The sequence below is a fragment of the Mobula hypostoma genome, chromosome 1 (genome assembly GCF_963921235.1).
Source record: "Mobula hypostoma chromosome 1, sMobHyp1.1, whole genome shotgun sequence".
Lineage (NCBI taxonomy): Eukaryota > Metazoa > Chordata > Chondrichthyes > Myliobatiformes > Myliobatidae > Mobula > Mobula hypostoma.
In genome coordinates, this window is record NC_086097.1 from 183,167,056 (window position 1) to 183,188,590 (window position 21,535).

Consider the following 21,535-nt stretch of genomic DNA (forward strand, 5'->3'; position numbering starts at 1 on the left):
CATCATTATGTGCTGTGTCATGTGACATGGGTGATCATGGTCTTCCATGTGTCATTTTTCAAAACCTTTGCTTATTCTTTTCTTTATCCATGACCATAATTGCTCAATGAATTTTTCTACATCAGTGGTTTGCCATTGCGTTCTTCTATGCAGTGTCTTTACAAGAAGGGTGTTGCCAGCCTGTATCAATACTCTTTGGAGATTATCTGCCTGGCATCAGCGTTGACGTAACCAGTACTTGTGATTGCACCACCTGCTCCCATGAATTCACACGACCCTGATCGGGAGGGGGGCGGTGGAGATGCTAAGCACCTCACCCAAGGCTGCAAGGATGACCTGCAGGATAGAGGGAAGGAGACATATCTCCACCCCACTACCATGTGACGAATATTCCTTTCTAATATCCAGCTCAGAGTGAAGCACTCACTTTGTACCTTTGCTGCAAGGAGATAACATTTTATCTGCACATTTTTGAACATCATATACCATCCTTCCCTCTCAAAATGGGGTATATACTCCTAACTTCAAAGCAGTGCTCCTTTTTGGCAATTTATAAGGCCTTGTACAGCTTCAGAGAAAAAAAAACACCAGGTACACTAACATGCTAAAAGAGTTCAGTCACCATTGTAAGGCTGGAAATGAAATTATACCCATTAAATGTATAAATGTCAAGGGGATTTAATTTATGTAGTTAGAAAAAGGCTATTTGAGTAGAAAAGTTGTGTGGCAATACCAAGGCATAGATATGCACTGTTTTGGAATAGGATTAGTTTAAATATCAGGAAGTACTTTGTTTCAGGAAGCTGTAGATTTTACATTTTTCCCTCTTTAACTAGTTAATACTGAAACTTCACATTAGATGTCTGCTGCCATCTAGGAGCCAATCATTACCGGTAATTTATTTTCTAAATGCGGAAAAAATTCAAAATCAGAGGTGCAAAGGGACTTGGTTGTCTTCATGGAGGATTCCCTAAAGATTACCTTGCAGGTTGAGTCGGTGGTAAGGAAGGCAAATGCAATGTTAGCATTCATTTCAACAGGACTAGAATACAAGAGCAATAACGAAATGCTGGAGGTTTATAAAGTATTGGTCAGATGGCACTTAGTGAGCAGTTCCCGGCCCCTTATCAAAAAAAGATGCACAGGCATTGGAGAGAGTCCAGAGGAGTGTCACGACAATTATCCCAGGAATGAAAGGGTTAACATATGAGGAGCAATTGATAGTTCTCCGCCTGCACTCACTGGAGCTTAGATGATTGAATGGGGATATCATGGAAATCTATCCAACATTGAAAGGTTGAGACAGAGTGGATGTGGAGAGGATGTTTCCTATAGTGGGAAGTCAAGGATTAGACAGCATGACCTCAGAACTGAAGGACATCCATTTAGAACAGAAATGAGAAAAATTTTATTTAGGCAGAGGGTGGTGAATCTGTGGAATACAATGCCACAGGCAGCTGTGCAGGCCAGTTTATTAGGTATATTTAACGTGGAAGTTGATAGCTTTTTGATTAATCACGGCTTCAAAGGTTAAGGGGAGAAGGCAGGAGAACTGAATTGAGAGGGATAATAAATCAATTGCTCGGTCTTAATTGCATGTTTTCATTCATTCAATATTCTTACAAGATAAATCATTATTGATGGCAGACTAAAATGATGGAATGGAATCTGGGTAAAAACAAGTCACATTTGCTGTCCAGATGAAGGGTCTCAACCCAAAATATTGACTGTCCATTTCCCAATGTAGATGCTATATGATCTGTTGAGTTCCTCCAGTGGTTTGTGCGTCGCTCCAGATTCCAGCAGCAGCAGTCCCGTATCTCCACAGTACTATAGCAGCTCATGACTTCAGTCACGAGCTAGTCAATGAATATTGTCTTCTGTGAATGATACATTGCTGCATAATCAATATCGGTGGAGCTTTTACAGGAATTATTTTGTTGCAGTTCAATTTGAAATTAGTTTTTTAAGACAATACGCTAATACCTGCAATTCATGATGATCGTAGTTAGAAGAGAATGGTTCACTTTTCTCAAATTAACTGCTGGCAAATTCATAAAGAAACAAAGAAATCTGTGTTTTAATTCTTTAGGAGGGGTGCACTTGTGGAACACCTATCAGAACAGATGTTAAAAGGAATCATTATAGCTGCTGTGCTAGAAACCTGGCGTGAATCCCTGCCCTCTGTTGGCACTTCTGAGGCAACAAAATGCTCGGTGTAAAGGCACAGTAGTCTGAAAAGACTGACATTGGGGAAGTGGAGGCCAGCAATGAGGAATGGATCTGAGTGCTGTGTGTCGTCTGGCATTGTGAATACAGGCCATTGCTGGCGACAGCTCAGATCCGATGGTCTTTTCGTTACCTTCCACTGGGAGTGATGGAAGCTGCTGTCTTCTCTTTTCTTGATTACACAGCTCTGCCCAGCACTGAGGTTTCTCTGTAGCAAAAGGCTAAACATAATAGCAAACAGAATACTGAACTATATTATAATAGACAGAAGATGACATGAGGGAGGGAGTGGAATTAATGATTTATTTTGCCTTGAAAGTGAGTTCGTTGGAGGGAAATCAGAGAGACAGGTCAACAGTGTGAAAAACCAGTGTGAAATTGGCATGCAATAGCAAAAGCAAACTTTGTGATTTGCTTAAGAACCAATTGTTTTGATGAGAGAACACTAATGGAAAGATGCCAGGTTAACTGTGTGTAGGTATGTTAGTTCACTGGGATGAATCGTCATCACTATCTATGTAATCTGTGAGTGAATTTTGATTGATTTGCCTTGTTAGCACTGCAATACTACAGTTTTATTAATTAATGTTCAATAATTTCTCAAAATAATAACAAACAACATAACATAACCAATTTCACCATTAGCACTGCTTTACAAAGCTATCAAATTCATATTTACAAATCAACAAGTGAGCACCAATTAATATTTGTAGAAGTGTTCCAAAACACTTCCGTTGCTCTTTGTGAAAAATTTATTTCGAATTCTCCTACACTGGTTCTAAGTGTTAAAACACGCTCCCTTATCCTAAACTTGCCAATCATTGAAAAATTTTATTTTCTCAATAAGCCACAGATGCGCGAAGTGGTCATGTATCACGTGCATTCAAATTCAACGCTAGACAATGTGAAGCCAGGTTGGGAAGGTCAGTCCACAGAGAGACCATTACATTTTAGTGGGGTTACTACATAAATAATTTTTTTTTTTCCACTTGTTATTTGTAACAATAGCTATGGCAAAGAAAGGTCCAATCATGCAGTCCTTAAGGTCTTTTCCATAAGAAATAGATAATTAGATTTAATCCAGAGCAACTCATGCAACAAGATGCAAACATGTGTACCAAATACATCTACTGAAAACAGGGTTGCAGCTTTGCTGCAGTTTGTTTTCATAATTATTTCCTCAAAACAAAAAAAAACTTTTTAAATACATTTCAGTAGCTTTATAATAAATATTCCAACAGCTAAATATTTAATAACTAAAATATCCTGTGCATGCCAAGGAAACAAAAATTACAGTACATAAAGCAATATTTAGAAACCCTCTTCTCTTAACTGTAAGCTCAGGATAAACCTTTGGATATGAGTTTGAAAGGACAATTTTTTTTCTAATATGTATTTATAAAGTTAAAATCACACAAACCTTCCAACAAGCATTTCAGTGGATATTATAAATTTTCTTACAAGAAAAATGGTTGTCTTTGATAGACCTACCGAAAGCTATTTGACTGAATTCTTAAAGAAACAACTTAAGATGGCATCAACAATTATTTCTAAAAGTTTAAAACTTCAAAGTGACTGTTTTGAGCCATCCTGTATTTATACTTAAATTCAAATCAACAAAGCAAAGCATCTGAAATACAAAACAAGCACAAACTTTAACTCCTCCATTTCTACTCTCCATACCAATTTTTATGCAGTGTGGGTAGCAATATATTTACAGTCAGTATAATGTTACAGTATCTCTTTCACGCTACAGACATGACTTCAATTTGAATTGCATTGTACTTGGTTGCCTTCAGACTAATTTCCACTTCATACATGGCTAAGTGTTTAATAAATTACAAATCAGTGTATACCTACCTAGATTTTACTTCCATTACTTTTGTTTTAAATTATTAAATTTGAGCTGTCAATATTCAGATCTGGGTTCTGGAGACTAAGTAGTCATAATGACCTAATCTTAAACTAAAAGTACTATCATTCTATAATTCTTCAACCACCTTTCGCATTTGAACACTTCCCAGCATGAATTTTAGTTTTCTGAATTATGCTTGTAATGTGTATTTATAACATGAGAATTAAACTGCACTACTGTCACGGTTATATCATCTCTGTACATTCGTGCCAGATCTTCAGGAAGACTAAGCATTTTCGATAATCGCGCATGATCGATTGCCCCAAACTCATTGTGACCTACTGCATACCGTATAAGATGAGTTGCAGAATTCTGATCCTCAAATGTAGATGAAATACGAGCTCTTCTCTCCATTAACAATTCATGCATCTGACCAACTGTCACTTTGTAACCCCCAACAGTAATAGGCTGCTGAAGATGGACACCAGTTAGATGTTCCCCAACTATTCTTACAACTTCCTGTCTATGTAATATTTCCCACAGCCCATCTGTGGCTAACACAAGGAACTTATCCTGAGGCCTTAATTTATGGTAAGTGACTTCAGGCTGAGCTGTTAGATATGGGGGAGTGTAATAATTGGGCGGAATAAATTTTGTACATTCGTTTTCATGTAATAGCTCTGGACCAGACTCAAGTACTCGCTTTTGCAGCTCAATGCTCCATTTGAACTTAACGTCACCAAAAGCTCTAAATGGCATTAGCAAACCAAGTAAACGTTCCTGTTTAACAACAGTTTTTGCTTCAGATTTTGGGTGTTCAGATTTAACTCTTTCAACCTCACTTTTATTCTGTGCATTATGGTCATTGGACAGTGTGACTGCAGACCAGGTTCCATCTTCTTCTTGAACACCAAGCACTGCTCTGCTGTCACCAGTATTAGCAATATGCAAATCTACACCATCTATATGTGCAACACAAGCAGTGGCGCCAGAAAATGCCACTTGTAACTGCCAATAATTGAGATGCGAGTTATCACTACGCACTTGAGCTTCTAATGAAATATCATTATCCAGCCTTTTGAACGAATTTATCAGTGCTTCCATGGTGTCAGCTGTCTCCTCTGTATGGAGATCAATTAACTCTTGCCAATAGGTTCTTAAGCTTTCAAAGTACATTTTTGAAGCCTCTTTACTGAAGTAATCATTAGGATGTTTGTGCCATTGTAAAAGTGGCAGTACAACGCGGCCATTATCCACTGCATTCTCTATTTCCAACAAGGTCTCATGACTTAACAAAGAAACAGCAATATAGTAGAAGAGTCGCTCGCTGACTCCCTGTGCACAAGCACAGCCTGCATGACCATCAACAACGCCCAACAGCATTCCCCGAGTCTGCAAACATGTAGCAGCACATCTTCGATCTTCAACTGGAGAATTGGATGGTAACTGGTTAGTGTCAAACCCTAGAACAGAACTAACATTTTTCCCATCAAATTCCGGTACTTTAAAACTGAATTCATTTGCCTTCAAGATGCTGTTAACCTGAGGAGGGGTAAGGCTGTAAGGCTGAACAACTGTGGTCCTGTAATTCCTCAGATGGAGATGACCAAATAACACTACTGGCCTGTGTGATCCAAGTAAGGGAGTTGGTAAAGTCTTTATGAAGTATCTGCCTGTTGTGTGTTGATCAGCTTTAGTAGACAGGCAGTTTTCAAAGCTACAGCGGTGGCGAACTGTGGCACAGACCATACGTCTCTCTCCATTTCGAAGTGCTGAATACACTACTTGCATTGTCACCAACATTTCATCAGGTTATGTTGGAACACAAGAAGATAGACCTTCCAGCATTTCCTATTTAAAAAACACAAAAATTATTCCTTTATTGTATCCCACACAAACTCTTGTGCAAGAGTAAAAATACTCATTATATAGTTTTTAAATCCATTACCCTAGAAAGTATTTTTACATTTGTTGGAAAGTCCCAAGTATTGCAAAACAATTGGAAATCAATATATACCATCAATACAAAAGATAGTTCTATTTTCTTTGAAGTGTAGGAAAGCAAAGAGTGATATCGTTGAAATATAGAAGATCCTGTGAAAGCATTAAAGAGTTGATTTCAGCACACTCCCTGTCCTCTCCTATTAGATTTTTTCTTCAGCCCTTTACTTCTTCCACCCATCCCCTTCTGTCTTCTTCCTTCAATCCTCCTTGTCCACCCACGCACCTACCCCTCTCCAGGCCTCCAGTTTATACTTCTTCCCCTCTCCCTACCTTCTGCCCGCTTCATTTCCAGCCCTATTGAAGGGTCTTGCCCCAAAATGTTGATTGTTTATTCCCCTCCATAGATGCTGCCTGACTCGCTGAGTTCCTCTAACATTTTGTGTGTGTTGTTCAAGATTTCCAGCATCTACAGAATCTTTTGTGTTTAGGGTTAATGTCAAGTTTACACCAATAGTGCTTGGGAAACTGAAAGATCTGTACATAGATAACTCACTTGGACCAGATGGTCAACACCCCAGGGTTCTGAAAGACGTAGCTGAAGAGATAGTGGAGGCGTTAGTAATGACCTATTTAGAACCACTAGTTCCTGGCATGGTTCCGGAGGACTGGAAAATTGCAAATGTCACTCCACTTTTTAAGAACAGCATGAGGCAGAAGAAAGGAAAATATAGTCCAGTTTGCCTGACTTCAGTGTCTGGGAAGATGTGGTAATCCATTATTAAGGATGAGGTTTTAGGGTACTTGGCGGCTCATGATAAGATAGGCCAAAGGAAGCATGATTTGCTTAAGGGGAAATCTTACCTGACAAATCATTTGGAAATCTTTGAGAAAGTAACAGGCACGATAAACAAAGGAGAGTTGGTGGATGTTGTTTACTTGGATGTTCACAAGGCTACTGACAAACTGCCGCACATGAAGCTGCTTAACAAGAGCCCATGGTACTGCAGCAAAGGTCCTAGCATGGCTAACTATCAAGAGACAGACTGGGAATAAAGGGAGACTTTTCTGGTAGTCTGCTGGTGACTAGTGGTGTTCCTCAGGGGTCGGTGATTCTTTTTACACTATATGTCAACAATGTGGATGAAGGAATTAATGGCTTTGTGGCCAGGTTTGCAGATGATACAAAGACAGATGGAGGAGCAGGTAGTGTTGAAGAAGCAGGGAGTCTGCGGAAAGATTGGGTGGCTGGGCCAAGAATTTACAGATGAATATAGTGTAGGGAAGTACATGGTCATGCACTTTGGTAGAAGGAATAAAGTCAGACTGTTTTCTAAATGTTGAGAAAATTGAAAGATCAGAGGTGGAAAGAGACATAGGAGTTCTTGTGCAGGATTCCCTAAAGATTAACTTGCAGGTTGAGTAGGTGGTAAGGAAGGCAAATGCAATGTGAGCATTCAGTTCGAGAGGACGAGAATCTAAGAATAAGGATGTGATGCTGAAGCTTTATATGCTGTTGGTCAGTCTGCATTTGGAATATTGTGAGCAACTTTGATCCCCTTATCTGAAAAAAAGTTGTGCTGGCATTGGAATAGGTTTCGGGGATGAAAGGATTAACGTACAATGAGTGTTTGGTGGCTCTGGGCCTGTTCTCACTGGAGTTCAGAAGAATGGGGGGAGGGGGAAATCTCACTTAAACCTATTGAATATTGAAAGGCCTAGATAGAGCGGATGTGGAGAGGATGTTTCCTATTCTGGGTGAGTCTACGGCCATTTAGAACAGAGATGAGGAAGAATTTCTTTAACCAGATGGTGCTGAATGTGTGAAATTCATTGCCACAGACAACTGTGAAGGCCAAATCATTGGGTATATTTAAAGCGGAAGATGATAGGTTCTTGATTAGTCAGAACATCAAAGGGTATGGGAAGCAGGCAGCATAATAAATCAGGCATGATGGAGAGACTCAGTGGGCCGAATGGCCTAATTCAGCTCCAATGTCTTATGGCTATGAAATTATCTATTTGGATTGTATATAAAACAGTTTTCCATTGTACCCTGTACATTTTTTAAACTTATTTCTTAAAATATCATCAAGCCTGATTTCCTTTACTTAAGAAAATAAAAACTTGTCTTTGACAATTACAACAAAAGTTTACCAGAATAATTCCAGGGGAATAGTTCTATTCATGCAGAATTTAGAAGAATGAAAGACGGACAGTACGTGCGATTTTGGTCCCTATACTTTAAGGATACTCTAAGCCTTGGAGATAATGCAATTCAGATTTATAAGATTGATTCTGAGAAAGAGATGAATATCCTATGAAGTGCAATTGAGGAAGCTGTATGGGCGGCAATCTCATACAATATTACGTATCACTAACAGTTGTAGTCATAGGACAAAGGCAGCGTTGCAATGTGACTCCTTACAGCTGCAACAATTTCACTATATCTGACTTCCAGAGACATTATTGGTGTTGTCACTGGTTTATTATCGTCACATGTACTGAGATACGAGGAAAAAGCTTGTCTTACATACTGTTCATACACACAAGAAAACCGGCGGATGCTGGGAATCAAAGTAATACACACAAAATGCTGGAGGAACTCAGCAGGCCAGGCAGCATCTATGGAAAAGAGTAAACAGTCAATGTTTCAGGCTGACACCTTTCATCAGTCCTGAGAGAATCGCCAGGATGAGTGGGGTCTTTGATTATACTGGCTGCTTCACTGAGGTAGTGAGCACAGAAACCAACAGTTAAATTTGAGGGAAATAAAAAAAAACCTTTTAAAGCTAAAATGTTAACCAAAATACATAAATACATTGGATTTTGGTTAATTGGGTCATATAGGGACCAGTATAATCTGGGCCAATTAAGTAGCTGCCCCAATTAGCGCAAATTTCACAGAAATAGAAAATAAGGAATTACAAAGACAAACTACCATTTAACTTAGTATCAATTTATGTATTTAATTGAAATACAGAACAAATTTGAATACTACCAATTCTATTACAGTACTATAAAACTGCGTATTAGTTCCTAATAGTTATCGACAGAGGAATTCAGGTGTACGCTGCCATGTATGGGTGTCCAGGGAGGTATTGCACCTCTGGTAAAGGGGCTAGTTGTGTCCATTCTGGGGTAGCTCACTCATCTTTGGCTCCCACCGGACACTCAGCTCTCACTATAGCTCCAAGTATCTGTTTGCGTGCAACAGTGGCCACACCCTGGTAAACTGCTTTGACCGGCAGGCTAAACCAGGTGACTATAGTCGGTGGGCTTCATATCCCAGTGAAGTAGGGGCATGCCTGTCCCAGCATGTGAAGTCAGCTCTGGTGGGCTGGGCAGATGAGATCAACAGTGAGATCCATGGCCAAGAAGGTGGTTTTTCAGCGCCTCTTGGAGAGCACAGGGCATGTTAAGGCACAGAAGAAGACATGGTTGACCATTGCAACTAAGGAAGACCTCAGTTTGTGAGGACTATTCATACCACCGGACTCAGACCTCCGAGGTCAAGAGAGTGGAAGTAAGTGCAATAGCTTTTCCACTTTAACTGTTTTACTGTCCTTGTGGATACAACAGACAACCAACACACTGCCATGTTGTTTTGGTTGATTGTAAATGAACAAAATTAGCGCAGACACCTAGTGCAGATAATGGTCTGCCTTCACATAATGCTTTCAACAACTGCATCCTTCAAATCTTCACTTCAAATCTTCAGTGTAACATTCAAGATGATTGTCGATACCTCCAAATTCTTTGTAGATCCTAACTTGAAGTAGTGAAATCGTTTCATTTTCACTCCCGGCCATTTCTGACATCGCCAAGCCTGAATGCTTGAAACTGTAGTAAGCAAAACAATTCTAAATAGTCTTACTGCTTATTTCTCACCAACTATCAGTGACAAAATTCACTGCTGTTTGAATACAATCGACACTATTTAAAAACTGTTCACTCTAAGCACAGTGTAGTACCTAATGTCCGTACAAGTTTACGCGATTGACGCCAGTTAGAAACTGTTTGGCAATAGTTGCAAGACCAGATTAAGTGGCACAATATTCCAAATAAACAAAGGGAAACTTGGCTATTTTCTTATTAGTTTTTGTTCTTTTAGAGTCGTCCCAAATAAGCGGCTACCTTGATTAATCAATGGATCAATTAACCGGAATCCATTGTACATCCAGATATAATCAGGAAGTAAAGTGAAATAATTAAAACAACTTCTGCTTTACATCCTAATTCAAAGATCCACACATGCACTGAAATCTTCAAAGTCTCAGATTCTATGTTAGGTCTTGCCTGGGAAATTCTAGAAAGACTGGCCTCAGATGTGGAAAGCAGCAAGGCAGGTGAGGGAAATTTGTTACAAAGTAAGTCTCAGACTCTTGTTTGAGTGTATGTGTGGAAATCTAGAACTTACTTAAGCTTAACTGGTCAGAAGTGGTCAATCCAGTCACGATTCCCAACATTAACTGTTTCTCTCTCTCTCTCTCTCTCTCTCTCTCTCCCCACAATACGATGCCAGATCTGATGGATCCAGTGCAGACTTCAGCAAGTGAAGTACCACATTCAATCAAGTCTAACAAAGAAATGGAGTCCTGTTTGGATCAGAATCCAGCACAAAACAGTCCAGAAGCTGCTCCTCACTAAAATCTGCAGAGAGATTGTGAAGATCTGAAAGATGACCATAGATTTATCGGTCCTCATCAATTATTTGTACATGACTATTGGTTTAAGAAAATAGATCAGCTATATGTTTTATATGGAACAATCTGTCTCCTTTGCATTCACATAGTGATCCTACCAAGCAGCAGAGACATGGTGTGCCACTGACATTCCCTACAGCATTACTTTTTACTGCTTTGTGAATTAGCAGTTCTTTGGTGTATGTACATATTGCTGTCTCACTTATTTATGAAAAACATTTTGCATTTAAGAAAGGCAATTTGGTTTTAAAAGAGTATCCTCAAAAAGAAGTTCATATTCAAGGAAAACAAATTGATTTTATTGCTCAGTAAAAAAAAAGCACAGCACTATTCCACTTTTGATGTTTAAACTTCATCGATTCCATTGTGTTTTTTTGGTAATTCCGCAAGAAAATGAGTCTCAGGGCAGTTTATGGTGACAGATACAGTGCCTATAAAAAGTAACCCCCCCCGCCCCCCCAGTAAGTTTTCATTTTTTATTGTTTGACAACATCGAATTAGTGCGGATCAAATTTGGCTTTTTTTGGGAGACTGATCAACAGAAAGAGGCTCTCCACTAACAGATATCCACTAGGTCAGTGGTCCCCAATCCGCAATCATCTCTGATCTGGGCCAATATTTACGTACCAGGCAGCACCTAATTAATTAGCTTGTTTATTTCAGCTTTTTTCATAAAGATGTTCGGGTGCGTTCTGACTACGCGGCACTGCTGCATTCTTCGCAGCAATGTATTGGTCCGCGGCCTGGAGGTTGGGGACCACTGCACTAAGTGATCTAAGTTCGATCTCCACTAAGTGATCTAAATTAATTTCAAATATAAATCACAAAATAATTGATTGCACAAGTATTCAACTCTTCAAGTCAGTATTTAGTAGATGCACCTTTGGCAGCAATTACAGCCTTGAGTCTGTGTGGATAAGTCTCTATCAGCTTTGCACATCTGGATACTGTAATTTTTCCTCATTCTTTACAAAACTGCTCAAGCTCAGTCAGATTCTATGGGGATCATGAGTGAATAGTTCTTTTCAAGTACTGTACAGTCACAAATTCTCAATTAGATTGAGGTCTGGACTCTGACTTGGCCACTCCAGGACATTAACTTTAGTGTTTTTAAGCCATTCCTGTGTAGCTTTGGCTTTGTTTGGGGTCATTGTCTTGCTGGAAAACAAATTTTCATCAGACCACAGAATGTTCTTCCAGCTGACTTCAGAGTCTCCCACATACTTTCTTGCAAACTCTAGCCAAGATTTCATGTGAGATTTTTTCCCCAACAGTGGCTTTCTCTTTGCCACTCTCTCATAAAGCTGCAACTGGTGAGGCACCCAGGCAACAGTTGTTGCAGGTGCAGTCTCTCCCATCTTAGCCACTGAAGGTTGTAACTCCTCCAGACTTGTCATAGGTCTCTTGGTGGCCTCCCTCACTAGTCCCCTTCTTGCATAGTCACTCAGATTTTGAGAACACCCTGCTCTAGGCAGATTTACAGCTGTGTCATATTCTTGATGATTGACTGCACTTCAAGGGATATTCAGCGACTAGGAAATGTGCTTGTATCCATCTTCTGACATGCTTTTCAATAACCCTTTCATAGAGTTGCTTGGAGTGTTCTTCTATCTTCATGGTGTAGTTTTTGCCAGGATACTGACTCACCAGTAGATGGACCTTCTAGATACATGTGTAATTTACTACAATCAATTGAAACACATTGACTGCACGCAGGTGATCCCCATTTAACCAATTATGTGACTTCTAAAACCAATTAGCTGCACCAGAGATGATCTGTGTGTCATATTAAAGGGGTGAATACTGATGCATCAATTATTTTGTATTTTCTATCTGTAATTAATTTAGATCACTTTGTAGAGATGTTTTTACTTTGACATGAAAGGGTTTTTCTGTTGATCAGTGTCAAAAACAAACCAAATTAAATCCACTGTGATTCAATGTTGTAAAGCAATAAAACATGAGAACTTCCAAGGGGGGAACTGTACGTCCTTTGACAAAACATTTATTTTGAACTTTGAACATTCTCCTACTATGAATATCATGTTTAGTAGATATTAAAATCAGCATATCTAATGAAGTTCCAACAATTTTCAGTGTAGTGTTGTGCACAGTTCCAGTATACCAATTTAGAAAAAGGTATATAGTGTTGGTCATATTCCAAAAAAGAATGACCAGACTAATTCCTAGGACAGAGGGTTGTCCTTTCATCAATGACTAAAGAAATCCAACCTATATTCTTTAGCGTTTATAAGAACAAGGATGATCTTACTAGAACATATAAGAACATCAATTGTATAACTAGCTAACCTGTCGAGACTGGGGGAATAATCTCAAATAAGGGGCAAAGTTATCAGGTGAGAGGAATGGCATTTAAAACTGAAATTATGGATCACTGGAATTCTCTGTCATGGGTAGGTTGTGGAGACAAAATCACTCGGGATATTCAAAGAGGAAAATATATTTTTGAAAGACCAGGTTATTAAGAGCTATGGAGAACTGACACAGAAGTACAGATGAGAAGACCTGGGCCAATCAATTATGATCACATTGAATGGCAGGGCAGGTAGCCTCTATCGAAATGATGTTTCAGGCTGAGACTCTTCTTCAGGACTGGAAAGGAAGGGAGAAGACACCAAAACAAAAAGGTGGGGTGGGGAAGGAGAACCAGCTAGATGATAGCTGGCACAGGAGGAGGCCATGTACTGACATGGCAGAAAGTGAATGGGGATAAGAATGAAAATGGTTCTCCACCAGGAAATTCTGTTTTTGGAAGATGGCGCAGAGGTGCTCAACAAAGCAGGGTCCCAATTTATGTCGGGTCTCACCGATCTAGAGGAGGCTGCATCAGGAACACCGGATACAACAGATGGCACCAACAGATTCGCAGAGAAGTGTTGCCTCACCTGGAAGGACTGCTTGGAGGTAAATGGACAATGCCAGGAGGGAGATTAGTGGTGAGGAATGACTGGACAAGGAAATCACGGAGGGAGCCAAACCAGCAGAAAGCAGAGTGGGGGTGGAGGCAAAGATGCATTTGGAGATAACATCCCATTGAAAAGTGGCAGAAGTTGTGGAGACTGATGCATGGATGCAGAGGCTCATGGGGTGGTGGATGAGGACAAGAAGAACTCTATCCCTGTTAAGGCAACTGGAAGATATCCAGAAAATGTATGAAATACGGGTGAGGGCAGCATCAAATGTGGAGGAAGGGAAAACCTCATCCTGAGAAGATGCAGCTGAGACAAAGGAACTGAGAAGTAGATATCGCATTTTTACAGGAAACAGAGTGGGAAGAGGTACAGTCAAGATAGCCACGGGAATTGGTAGGTTTATAAAAGATGCTGGTTGACAGTTTGGTCTCCAGAGAGAAAGGCGAAGGAAGTGTCAGAATGGACCAAGTGAATATAAGGGCAGGTGGAAGCTGGAGACAAAGTTGATGAAATTGACGATCTTAGCATGAGTACATGAAGCAGCACCAATGCAATTGTCAATGTAGCGAAGGAAGAGCTGGGGAGCATCACCAGGGAAGGCTTAGAACATGAATTGATCTACGTAGCCAAAGAAAAGGTAGGCATAGTTGGGGCCCACGCAGGTGCCCATGGTTACCCTTCGAGTCCATACAAAGTGGGAGGATCCGAAGGAAAAAATTGTTGAGGGCGAGGACGAGTTCTGCCAGACAGAGGAGGGGAATTGGTTGGGTCATTTCTTTGTTCAACCCGAGCCATTAACTGTTCCTCCCGCACTGCTAGTCTGCATCTCACACTATTTCAATCGCAGGGATATTTTGACGAAGAGTCGTCAGCAGCATTTGTAGATTCACACCGAACCTTCGGAGCGCCAAGAGCGCCGCTTCCGGTCAACTTGTTTCAAACGCTTCCGGCTGGAAGATAGTTCTTGCCGCGCACCGGCACCGGCACCGCGCAGTAACTTCGCCGGCTCACAGGCAAGACAGGTTATGGGTGCCCGCCCATCCAGCCCTCGGTACAGACAGACGGCTGACTGAAAGGTGGATGAGGCGCCACCTCACCGTGTACTAGAACCCAGCCTGACCGACACAACCAAACCCAGCCTGCTGGACGTCACGGACAACCGGCACCAACCTGGGCGGCGCTGGCGCTGACCCTCGTCCTTCGTCCTCGGTCCCGGGGGAGGTCCCGCGAACTGAAGTACCTGACTTCCACCCAGAGCTCCTCGCGACCGTTTGACATTGACACCAGCCCTTCTGCCGCGTTCTGATTGGTTGCTACGGGGGCCGGGCTGGAATGACATGAGGCGTCGTGGAAGTTCCTATTGGCTAATAGCCGACCGCGCCTCTGATCTGAACCCTGCCGCTGTGCTCTCGCTGAGCGTGCCCGTCGGAAGCGGGTTGCCGCGATTTATATCCCCTAATCAGTTAGATTCCCAGTGTCACTCGCTTCTGGACTTCTCAATTAGGATAAACAATCTCTTCATATTAATCCCGCTCAGAATTTTGTATATCTTAACGTTTTAAGGGATGTTCAGATATCAGAAAACTATGATCACCAGAGTTTTCGATCTGACAGCATTAGCCAAGGTTCCTTCTGGACCAGACAGATGAATTACTATTTATCCTGACTGTTACCGCATATATTTATTTGCCAAAGGGAAATTTCTGCAAAAATGTCTCTTGATTTGCTGACTTGTACTACTTCTGGTGCCCCTCCAGCTAAATGCTCCATTCATCAAATGAACCAGTAAAGTTATTCAGCACTGCATGCTACCTACAGGGAATGTATTTGCTTTTTGTTTCTTCTGTCATCTACCCACAACATATTCTGCCACATTTATAACCTCTGTATTTTACTAGATGGTGTGCTGCCTCTTCAGTTTCTGACACAAAGTGAGTTCAAGCTCTGCCACTATGCAAATAAAATAAAAATTCTTAGAAATTGTCAGACTTGGTGAGTCATTCAGAAATTATGTGCATTGATATAAATCAGTCTTTTTAAAAAAATATAAATTACAAGTAGTATCAATTTTGAAATTAAAAGGACAGCCAATGGAAACAAACAGTACTGCTGACAGAGCACAGGTTGCTTGTCCACAGGAGTCCGCTCAATAGATACGGCTTGTAAAGTGACCCGACCGAGAAATTCTTTTATGTATCAGCCAGACATAACAGAACACATCAGTTTTAATTGGCCTACATCAAACCAAGAGTCAGACATCTTTAGCTCAGTTATTTTGCACCCTCGTGCCAGAGATCAATGAGAGATTGCAGACTGGACTGGTGGTATTATTTATCACAACAAAAATGGCATAGGCACCTTTGCTCCTTTTACCAATATTTGATATATTTGTGTCCCAGTGAGTACCCTGCTCCAAAACTAAATTATCAAAAATACCTCAGAATATTACAATCCTCTTTTGAATCTATACATAATGGGATACACAAACTATAAACTTCTTTGAAAATTATTTAATTGCAAAAACAAGATTGGTTGAAAGACAACAATTATAAACGTTTTTCAATATCGCCCTTAAGATTCAAAATGTAAATTTGATTCACACATTTGTACTGATGTTCTAATGTGGTTTAGAAGCATGAAAGAGCAGAAGCTAAGCATTTTCCAAGGGAAGAGAAAACACCACTAAATGTTACATTAAAGCCCCTCCAGGGGCTTAATTATAGAACAACAGGGACAAAAATAACCCACCTACCAATTATGTAGCAGAATATTGCTTGAGATAAGATTTGAGGAAAGATAAAGGAATGGGAAAAAGACTTGATAAATATATGTTAGTAAACAAATGCCAAATTGTTAATAAAATCACATTGTTACATTAACAGAGATAACTTGGAAAAGCAGTATCATTACCATACGTTTGTATTCACAACAAATGCAAACTTATTTATCTTGTTTAATGGGAAATATGTGAAACTATGCTGGAGTAAGAAATGTTTTCAATTCTAGAGTTGAGTGGATGTGCATCCTCCCAAATGTATGTTAAATTTCTGTGATTTCAGAGAAGGAACCTTTCATCAATCAATGCTTTCTCAGCCAAGTTCTTGCGTCCCATCGCATTTCGAATGAACTGAAAAACCTTTGAATTGGAGAGGAATATTAACATTTTATTGAATATTTATAGAAAAAAGAAGATTATACCACAGAAGAAAACCATTCAACCCACCAAGCTTGTGCCTATTTTTCTGCAACAGCAAATCAATTTAGTCCCAATCCCCTGACTTCTCTAATAACTTAGCAAAAAATTAAGATTCTTTCTCCCCTCTGCAATATGGTAATATAGACAATAACTTCACAAGTAGTAGCTGCTCTTTGGAACCTTGTCAGCCCACATTTTGAGGATTTTTCCCTCCTCTTTATAGTAATATATGGTTCAGTTTTTACAATATTATGGAAAAGGAGTAGATGGGAACTCAATAATACAATCTCAAAGATCCACTGCTTGATTTCCCTAGTTCAAAAGGGCAGAACAAAGATAAGAAAAATTAATTGCAAAAAAGTAGGTCAATCTCCTGCACCACTATGGTGGAACAATCACTGATCATGGAAATAGCACTCCAAATCTTCACTAACTATAAAAATCATTACAGCTAAGCTTAATCCTTCTAATGTAGAAGAGCATTTCCAAAGTACAAAATAAAGGAGGGGTGAAATTTCTCTTTGTCTGCCAGTATAAGCATCCTCGTCACCCATTACTCAATATTAACGAACAATGTTCCATTCATTCATAATAATAATAAACAAAATGATGTAAGCGATGTAAAACATGCTCCTCATTGGAGCTGATTTTGTTGTTGTGTGGGTTTAAATCAGAAAATGCCAGGAATTCTTAGCAAATCAGGCAGCATCTGCAGTGAAAAATGTAGTTATTTCACTAATTTGTTAATGTTTCATTAGAATGGTTCTGATAAACAGTCATTAGCAGAAGCATTGGGCTGAATCATTCTTACTCCAGCCAGCAGTTCTGTTGAGAAGGCTATGTATTTGTCTTTCTACTACTAGACTTAGCAATGGGTCTGGTAATGAACTACTGGGGCTTGCTGAGCTTGGGAGTAGAGTACACAGTGCACTTGGCCATAGCTAAACTGTCAGAAGGACAATAAACTCACACATTTTTCCTGCTTGCACTACTTATGTGTTCTAAGTAACAAATGCACACATACCTTTTGTTGTATGTAAGTTAGAAAGGAAGCAAGAATAAAATTTTGAGCAGCTAAATCCACAATACAGAAGAACAATGTATCAAAAATAAGAAGTGTTCCTTCGTTGCCATAGTATAGCACATCAGTGAATGAATAGTTTTCATCTGCAAAGAACAAACTATTTTAGTGACAACACAAAGTAAGTCAATAGTGTCATTAACATATACTTTAGAATCCATAAGAATTGAGGGTTTATTTTGTTTCAAGTTATGCACATTCAACCTGATGTGATGAAACTTTACCACTCTTTTCTAATCTTGAAAAAAGCTCTTTACAAAGATGTAGCAAGAGCTACCCCTTTTCTGAAGCCTGTTGCTATTAGCAATCTTTTCAAAACAATCCATGACATCCAGCAGTTATGAAAACATTAAACTGGCTGAGCAAATGAATATATGAGCATATGAAGAAACAAAAGCACATTTTTATCAGAACTTTTAAACATGATTTAGATTGTCACACAGAGGTCAGAGCATAGATTTGTAAGGGCAGAATCTGAATTTTATGATCTTCTTCAAAAAGATTTATTTTGAAATTACTTATTTAAAATAATCCTATTCTATGAATAAATTAAAGCACAATGTAATTTTTTCAGGACATTACCTTTCTTAAACACTAATTATATTTTAGAAGGTGTATCTTTAACTATTTGCTGAGCATAATCTTTTCAGAATATGTTTACTTGAATTTATATCAACTTTAGTGATTTCCCTTAATTGAAAATGAGGTTTAAAAAGAGCCCGGGGCCTTGTGGAAATTTTTGGTGGTCTGTAATCGTCATGAGAGGTTGTTCATTGGTGAGGCTGCACAAAGTTTAGAAAGAGCTTGGAGCTTTTTGGAAATTTGCGATGGACTGATTTTTTTTGGTTCTCGGCAGGAGCCAACATAAAGAAGAGAGGTGTAGCATAGCGGCCATTGTTGGAGTTGCCGGGCTCAGGCTCCGCATGCTTGGTGAGAACAGGTGCAGGCTATAACTTAAGCTTGAGAAGTTAGAGGCGTAACAAGAGCAGGCAGCATAGTAGTTCAGAGAAATGCTCCTACTGTGAGATGTGGGACTTCAGGGTCCCAACGGTCTCCTTGATGACTACATCCGCAGGAAGTGCACCTGTAGGGTAACGTAACTGGGAGAAATGTACATAATTCACAACCACTGACATTGAGTTGGGGTTTCATTGTAAAAGGCTGGTCTGACGTGATGACATTTTTACGTTAAGAGTTTTTGAGCACGCTTTTGTTGTGTAGGTTTTGGGGTTCATTAAAATGTGTTACGAGAATCGTTAAATATACAATGCCTCACTTCATTTTATTTGCAGAAATCTACTCACCCAACTTCAGCTCCTGACTGACAAGGTTAACGAATTGGAGCTGGAGGTGAATGTATTTAGACCACGTTGGAGGCTACAAACCTCATAGATGAGACCTTCACTGAGGTGGTCTTACTGAGTGCAGGTTTTCGGTGATCGTCAGGAGAAGTAAGGTAAGTAGGTAGTCAGTGCAGGGTTGCCCGGTAGCCATTCCCCTCAGCAACTTCTATACCCCTTTGGATACTGCTGCGCAAGGATTACCTATCAGGGCACAGCAGCAGCAGCCAGGGCAGTGACACTGTGGCTGGCTCTGAGGCTCAGGAGGGAAGAACAAAATCAGAGAGAAGGATAGTGATAGGAGACTCGATGCTTGGGGGGGAGGGCGGGGGTGGTGGGAAACAGCAGATACTATGGCCTCGAAACAGAAGCCAGGATGGTGTGTTGCCTCCCAGGTGCTAGGGTCCAGAATGTCTCAGAGCAGCTGCAGAAGATTCTAAAGAGAGGGTCAGCAGCCAGAGGTCGTGGTGCATATTGGCACCAATGACATTGCTAGAAAGGGGAAAGAGGTCCTGCACAGTGAGTATAGGGAATTATGGAAGAGGCTAAAGAGCAGGACATCTAAGGTAGTAATCTCTGGATTAATCCCAGTTCAAGTGCTAGATAGGGCAGGAATAGGATGATAGTACAGATGAATAAGTAATTGAGAGTGTGGTGCAGGGTACAGGGTTTCCGATTTCTGGATCATTAGGATCTCTTCTTGGGAAGGTATGACCTGTACAAAAAGGATGGGTTACACCTGAACCTGAGGGGGACAGATTTGCTCGAGCTTTTGGGAAGGGTTTAAACTAATTTTGCAGGGGGATGGGAACTGGAGTGATAGGGCTAATGATGGCGCAATTGGAAGACAACTTGATGCATTGTGTAGTCAGACTGTGAGGAAGAATAGGCAAATGAAAGGGAAAAATTGCAGTAAGTGGGATGAGCTGAAGTATAAAATGAGGGCAAAACCATAAAGGATGATGAATACAGGACCGATGAATACTGGTGTGTACTTGAATGCATGTCATGTACAGGATAAGATAGATGACATTGCAGGGTTAGAGATTAGCAGACATGATTTTGTGGGTGTTACTGAGTTGTGGTGGAAAGAAGCTTGATTGATTTAATGAGATACAGCACAGAATAGGTCCTCCTGGCCCTTTGAGCCATGTCGCCCAGCTATCCCCGATTTAGAAACATAGATAAACATGGAAAACCTACAGCACAATACAGGCCCTTCAGCCCACAAAGCTGTGCCGAACATGTACATACTTAGAAATTACCTAGGGTTACCCATAGCCCTTAAGTTTTCTCAGCTCCATGTACCTATCCAGGAGTGACTTAAAAGACCCTATCGTATCTGCCTCCACCACCGTTACTGGCAGCCTATTCCACGTACTCACCACTCTCTGCGTAAAAAAACTTACCCCTGACATCTCCTCTGTACCTTCTTCCAAGCACCTTAAAACTGTGCTCTTTCGTGTTAGCCATTTCAGCCCTGGGAAAAAACCTCTGACTATCCACATGATCAATGCCTCTCATCATCTTACACACCTCTATCAGGTCACCCCTCATCCTACGTCACTCCAAGGAGAAAAGGCCAAATTCACTCAACCTGTTTTCATAAAGCATGCTCCCCAGTCCAGGCCACATCCTTGTAAATCTCCTCTGCACCCTTTCTATAGTTTCCACATCCTTCCTTCCAGTGAGGTGATCAGAACTGAGCACAGTACTCCAAGCGGGGTCTGACCAGGGTCCTATATGGCTGTAACATTATCTCCCGGCTCTTAAACACAGTCCCACGGTTGATGAAGGCCAATGCACCGTATGCTTTCTTAACCACAGAGTCAAACTGTGTAGCAGCTTTGAGTGTCAAATGGACTCGGACCCCAAGATCCCTCTGATCCTCCACACTGCCAAGAGTCTTACCATTAATACTATATTCTGCCCTCATATTTGACCTACCAAAATGAACCACCTCACACTTATCTGGGCTGAACTCCATCTGCCACTTCTCAGCCCAGTTTTGCATCCTATCGATGTCCTGCTGTAACCTCTGACAGCCCTCCACACTATCCACAACACCCCAACCTTTGTGTCATCAGCAAATTGACTAACACATCCCTTCACTTCCTCATCCAGGTCATTTATAAAAATTACAAAGTGAAAGGGTCCCAGAACAGATCCCTGAGGCACACCACTGGTCACCAACCTCCATGCAGAACATGACCCATCTACAACCACTCTTTGCCTTCTGTGGGCAGCCAGTTCT

At 40.5% G+C, this 21,535-nt stretch overlaps 2 protein-coding genes across 2 annotated transcripts in view; both read right to left on the reverse strand.

The window, feature by feature from the left end:
• Positions 1 to 1,599: 1,599 nt before the first annotated feature.
• LOC134342706 (pyruvate dehydrogenase [acetyl-transferring]-phosphatase 1, mitochondrial-like) lies at positions 1,600 to 15,012 on the reverse strand. Its single transcript, XM_063041153.1, has 2 exons — positions 14,835 to 15,012; positions 1,600 to 5,935 (listed from the first exon to the last, which is right to left on the reverse strand). The coding sequence occupies exon 2, from the start codon at positions 5,885 to 5,887 to the stop codon at positions 4,262 to 4,264; it is 1,626 nt and encodes a 541-aa protein (XP_062897223.1). The 5' UTR covers positions 5,888 to 5,935; positions 14,835 to 15,012; the 3' UTR covers positions 1,600 to 4,261.
• Positions 15,013 to 16,704: 1,692 nt separating this feature from the next.
• tmem67 (transmembrane protein 67) overlaps positions 16,705 to 21,535 on the reverse strand; it is a 199,916-nt gene continuing 195,085 nt past the window's right edge. The window contains exons 25-26 of the mRNA XM_063051072.1: positions 17,885 to 18,027; positions 16,705 to 16,800 (exon numbers count right to left, since the gene is read on the reverse strand). Coding sequence (XP_062907142.1) covers positions 16,720 to 16,800; positions 17,885 to 18,027 — 224 coding nt within the window. The 3' untranslated portion in view covers positions 16,705 to 16,719. The remainder of the gene's footprint in view (positions 16,801 to 17,884; positions 18,028 to 21,535) is intronic.